Source organism: Centroberyx gerrardi, chromosome 4, assembly GCF_048128805.1.
Source record: "Centroberyx gerrardi isolate f3 chromosome 4, fCenGer3.hap1.cur.20231027, whole genome shotgun sequence".
Taxonomy (NCBI): Eukaryota; Metazoa; Chordata; class Actinopteri; order Beryciformes; family Berycidae; genus Centroberyx; species Centroberyx gerrardi.
In genome coordinates, this window is record NC_136000.1 from 26104359 (window position 1) to 26110143 (window position 5785).

At 42.6% G+C, this 5785-nt stretch overlaps 1 protein-coding gene across 4 annotated transcripts in view; it reads right to left on the minus strand.

Annotated features, from left to right (window-relative positions):
* Window positions 1-4112, minus strand: part of LOC139918829 (guanine nucleotide-binding protein G(o) subunit alpha) — an 88948-nt gene extending 84836 nt beyond the window's left edge. For all 4 annotated transcript variants that reach the window (XM_078282893.1, XM_078282894.1, XM_078282891.1 and 1 more), the window contains exons 1-2: window positions 3396-4112; window positions 2558-2600 (exon numbers count right to left, since the gene is read on the minus strand). In XM_078282893.1, the coding sequence (XP_078139019.1) occupies window positions 2558-2600; window positions 3396-3513 (161 nt within the window). In that variant the 5' untranslated portion in view covers window positions 3514-4112. The remainder of the gene's footprint in view (window positions 1-2557; window positions 2601-3395) is intronic.
* Between the last annotated feature and the right edge of the window lie 1673 nt (window positions 4113-5785).

Sequence of the window (5785 nt, forward strand, 5' to 3'; positions counted from 1 at the left end):
CCGAAGTGCGAATGCCTCGAATAGGCTACATCGCGAATAGTACGCATCAGATCTGGCTTCAACTTGAATTATGCCAACGTGTATTCTACTGGAGAGTGCTCGCAGTCGTGCAAACGGGGAGGCGGCGGCTCTTGCGGGAGTCTCTCGCTTCTTCGCATTTATTTGGCTGCCTCAAAATGTCTGGCAGGTGTGCAGCATCCAACACCGTCATGATGAAACATTAACGGCCAGGAGGTTTTATTAAGAGGAGGTTTTGCTGAGGCCGGTCGCTCCGTGGCACCGCGTCCTCTCACTTTCAATTCAGACTGTGTTAAATAACCACCGGGTTGTATTAACCGTTATGGAGCAGTGTTGTCTATCAGATGTAGGTATACTCGACTCATAAGCATAATCGATATAGGTTATAAGTTGATAAAGAGAGGTGGCTCGGCTGGGAGGAGGAGGAAGAAATGGCCGTGGTGTGAACAAGTTGGGATGAAACAGGCTCCCTCTCTCTTTAAACAAACCACTATAATTTGCCTTCAATAATAATAATCCTATAGAGCCTTACAGTGTGCCTGTGGTGCTTAATAGTGTGTTTAAAGTGACCTTATCGAACCCCTATGGTAGCCTATGTTTCATCTCCTATAATATTCCTAGGACTTATGGTGTTGCTATGATATTTGTATGGCAGCCATAAAAAAAATGTAATAGGATTACTATAAATGCTATAATAAAACACAGACACACACATACAGGCCTGTGCAGTAACACACAGCCGCCTATTGCTGACATTCATTTACATCACTCCAATTCAGATAAATCACCCGATATGATTTGATTTACTACAATCAATGAATTTTCGCGTTGCTCCAGTGGTTACACGGCATATTACACCCCCCTCCCTCCCTCCCTCCCCACACACACACACACACACGCACACACACACACACACACACACACACACACACACACACACAGTCAGTGAGCAGGCCTGTGCTGACCATCAACAGCTGAGAAACAGGCTCATCTGGCTCCACTGAATCATGTTTTCATGTGATATGTCGCTATACGACTACAACCAAAGCCTATTATCGGATAAAACACACTCGACCGTCTGTAAAATGACACAGCAGAGGAGCTCGAAGAAAAACCATATGTCACGACGGGATTAACGATGGACAGATAAACTGACAGCGAGAGAGAGAGAGAGAGAGAGAGAGAGAGAGAGAGACCTCCCTTACAAATTATACTATAGTAGCCTAATCCCATAATAAATATTAGAAGCCTACTCTAGCCCACAAATATTACATCTAAACTAATATGCTGTAGGAATATTATAGGATTATGGCAGTAATACCATGACCATTAAGAATGCAAACTCTCCATTGAGCACCACAGACACACTATAAGTCCCTATAGAAAGATTATTGGAATATTATAGTGATACCATAAACTCCCTACTAAGTACCGCAGACACACTTTAAGTCCCTATACGAATATTACAGGAATATTATTGTGCTAATTTCATTAGAGCTATATTGACCCTTGATTAGTCAGTAGGCCCTCACAGACAATGACACAACCAACAGGCTGTAGGGGCAACTGAGGGTCTAAAATAACATGCAGCGACTACAGGTCAAACAGTTGTACCTCAGAAAACCCTAGTACCATAGGAGTAGAGGGATTATTTCACTATAAACTCACTATTGGGTACCACAGACACACTGTAGGTTCCTTTTCATAATGAAAACGACCAGCTGACCCTTCCACCACCACATCCACTCACCCACTGGCAGCCTATACACGGTTTCAGCACCTTTGTAGTGGACAGCAAAAGGCCACAAACAGGTGACTTTAAGTTACCTCTGTGGGTGAGACCCCAGAATATGTGCTTGCTTTTGAAATAAGAAGAAATTAGAGTGGATCTTAGCTGTGTTAGCTGACCATGAGGCATTCAATATCCTATGTGATTTCAATCAATGACAGATTTCCCCTGTAATAAAAAAATCCCCATAATATCCCTATAGGGAATAATAGTGTGTCAGTGGTACTCAAAAGTGCGTTTATAGTGACCTTAATGTGCTTAATGGTATATTTTATCTACTCTGGTATCATTATAATATTCCGATAGCAGCTCATAGTTTTGCTGTGGTAGCCTACGCCTTCTGACATCTATTATAGGATTACTAATTCTGTTTTGTTGGGGTCTAGATAGCCACACCTCTAATCTTAACCATTTCACTAATGCAAGCTAATATAAGGAAACGTACAATGTCGAAACACCCCAGTTTAGGCTACTGGTGGAAGTATAAGTGGAAATATAATGGACTAGAGTGAAGATGTACCTCTACAATATGGGCACTGATAGGAAACTCGGCAGGCCTCTGCTTGTATGTTTTGAGAGAAAGAGAGAGAGAGAGAGCAGTGTGTGTGTGTGTGTGTGTGTGTGTGTGTGTGTGTGTGAGTGAAAGGGAGAGAGAGAGAGAGAGAGAGAGAGAGAGAGAGAGAGAGACATACACACACACACACACACAGAGAATATAGGGTTATTAGACCGTGGTTATTAGACACTTACTTCATCTGTTTGACGATGGTGCTTTTCCCTGACTCTCCGGCCCCTAAGGGAAAAGAGACAAGAACACACAATGTAAACAGAGTGTGTGTGTGTGTGTGTGAGCGAGAGAGAGAAAGAGAAAGGGAGGGGGAGAGAGAGACAAGGAGGGGGAGAGAGAGAGATTCAGCCACTTAAAAACCTAAGTGAATGAGGACAGCAGCAGGGTGGAGATGAAGAGATGGAGAAAGTGGCCGCCCACCCTGCCTCCCTTCCACCCATCCTTCCTTATTCCCTCCATCCCTCCTCCATCTCCTAACTCAGGTAGTTAAATACATGAAATGAATAAAAGATCTATGAATTTATCTCCCACCCCAAATGCGTTAACCTACACTGTTTGCTCGATCATCGTTGCATACTGCAATTTTTCTCTGGCACCCATCTGCAGCTGTCATCAGTGATGTAGTGGAGGGAAACACAGCTTACCCACCTATTTAGTTGAACAGTTGACTCACCTGACATACATCTTAATGTAAGTCATAAATGCATAGGTAGCGTCAAAATGATGTAATATGAAGGTAGGATATTTTAACAAGGCAAAATCCCGTTTCTCTGTGAATATAGGCCCATTTCTTGTTTATACTGGTGGTGGTTTGCCTTATGGCGGACCAGGTTATATATATATATATATAAATATATATATATATATACTTTTTTTTTTTTTTTTTTTAATTCCCACCACTACATCACTGGTTATCATTTCTCACAAGCACTCGGTTTCATTTCTCAGTCTCAACGTTATGAGGCAGATCGGCCGTGGCTCTACAGGCCTTCGGCAGGGAATTCAACCGGCGTCTCTTACCGAGCAGCAGCAGTTTAACGTCTTTGGCCGCGGTGAGCCCGTCCTCCTTGAGGTTTTTCTCGATGGCTTTGCTCCGGTCCAGAGCCGCCCTCTCCTCTGCGCTCAAAGTACATCCCATGGTTAGAGAACACAGCTTGGTAGCGGAACCGGTACCGAGATTTCCCGAAAAAAAAATGATGACAAGATTAAAAAGGCAGATTCTAAGGGGCTTGGGCGTGGAAATGCAGCGGTTGCCAAATCCCCTTTTCTTTCTTCTTTTTTTTTATTTCCCCCTTTTCTCTTCGGCTATCCCTCGATCCCTCGCTCTCTCGCTCTCTGGGCAGCTCCCTCTCTCTCGCTCGCTCGCTCAAACCGGGGGCACGGCACCGTTAAAGCATTAAAATTAAAGATCCACTCGGTTTGATTCACAGCACGAAAAACCACAGGGCGAGGTCTCCGTCGCTTGTTTTTGGAATTGCTGTTAGTTTCTTAAGCGTGGTGTCGGCGTCCGTCCGTCCGTCCGTCCGTCCGTCTTGTTGTATTTTTTTATTTTATGTTTTTTGTCAGTAAATCACGGTCCCCCAGGGGCCTCTCTTCTTCTCCGTCTTCTTCTTCTCGTGTCTTCTTTACGTTACTGGGCGGCGGTGAGCAGCGCTCGCATCGTTTGGTTCCAGCTCGGCTTTCTCGGTCGCTCACAGTGGACCTTCCTCCGTTTAGCTCCTCCGGGGCGGGCGGCGGGGACTCGCTCGATAACGCTACTGCCTCCCGGTAGCTCCGGTAGGGGCTCGCTCGTTCGCTCGCTCGCTCGCACGTCGCTGACGTCAGAACAAAAAAAAAAAAAAGCGGAGACAGAGAGAGAGAGAGAGAGAGAGAGAGAGAGAGAGAGAGAGAGAGAGAGAGAGAGAGAGAGAGAGAGAGAGAGAGAGAGAGAGAGAGAGAGAGAGAGAGAGAGAGAGAGAGAGAGAGAGAGAGAGAGCATCAATACTCCCAGTGGCGTGGCCTGGCGGTGCAACCTTAAAACTGGTACCGTTATTCAATATACAGTAGGCTATAGTCCAATATTCAATTTTAGAAGGATAGCCTACTACACGAATATAAAACGGCAATAACACACCATTGCAACAGCAAACACGGCAAATGTCCAAGAAATATTTTCTATTTCATATTTATAATAGGCTAATAACCACAATAAGTGAGTGTTTACCTTTAGCCAAGCTAAGAAAGTGATGCTAAGCGACACATTAGCAGCGAGAAGTGAGTGGTGATGTTTTTAGCCTTAATTAGCTAACAGGTGTGTCGCAGGTGTGTGTTCAGGCTTCGAACGTGATTCAGCCAATCAGAACTGAGGACTGGAACTACCTGTTTTATGTGTATATGTAGAGCAGGCTGTATGTACCTACTACCACTGACCGTGTTTTTTTTTTTCTTTCTTTGATATGTATGTGGGCCACAGCATAGGCTACCATGAAGATTTAGAATTTGTTGTTTGTTTTGGTTTTACTTTCTGAAATGTCTTGCTTATTAGGTTTATTTTAGGCTTTTCTTTTCTGTAGGCTACACCACATTCAGTTGTCTTGGTTGGCCAGTTCATGTTTTACAGAACAATCAGATATTGTAGACAGAGCATATCAAGCCTGCCAATAACAAAAAGAAACAGTAAATGGAATAACCAACAAGATCTTGTTATTATATTATAACATATGCTTTCATTTTATTAAGGACAGTTATGGTTACATGTTGACATAAAATGTATACATGAACATGATGTCATTCGATCTGAAGCCGGGGAGGCAGATGTTCCATAATGTCCACTGATTAAATACAATTACTCTACTTATCTGACTCACACATGTAAAGGGAGCCATTTTATCATATAATGATAGTGTGGTTGGCTCTATAATGAGGTGTCCATTATCATCCTCATCATCCTCATCATCATCATCACGTGTTATGGAACTAATTTATTCATCAAACAGCCACAGTGTCTTCAGGAATCAGAACTTCACCAGCCATCTGAATATCTCAGTGGCCAGTAATGTTTTTTATTTTTACCATAATTTTTTATAGAGTTTTCTTTACAGTGGTGGCAAGACAATCTCATATAATCCAAAATTGATATGGTCAGCAATTCGAAATTGATGTGATCAAACCTGGAAATTAGCTACTGACTGTGATTTGAAACAATACAACCTTTCTAAACAATATAATCTCAATGAGTCCCACATAATCTTCAGGGATAGAATCTTATCAATGTCATATCGATATAATCTTCTTCAATAATAGAAACATCAATATCAATGTAATCTTGCTCAATGATTCTTATCAATATCAATCTTATCGATATCAGTATATTCCTGAATAACAGCATCTCATCAATATCAGCACAATCTTCCTCAGCAAAATAAATATAT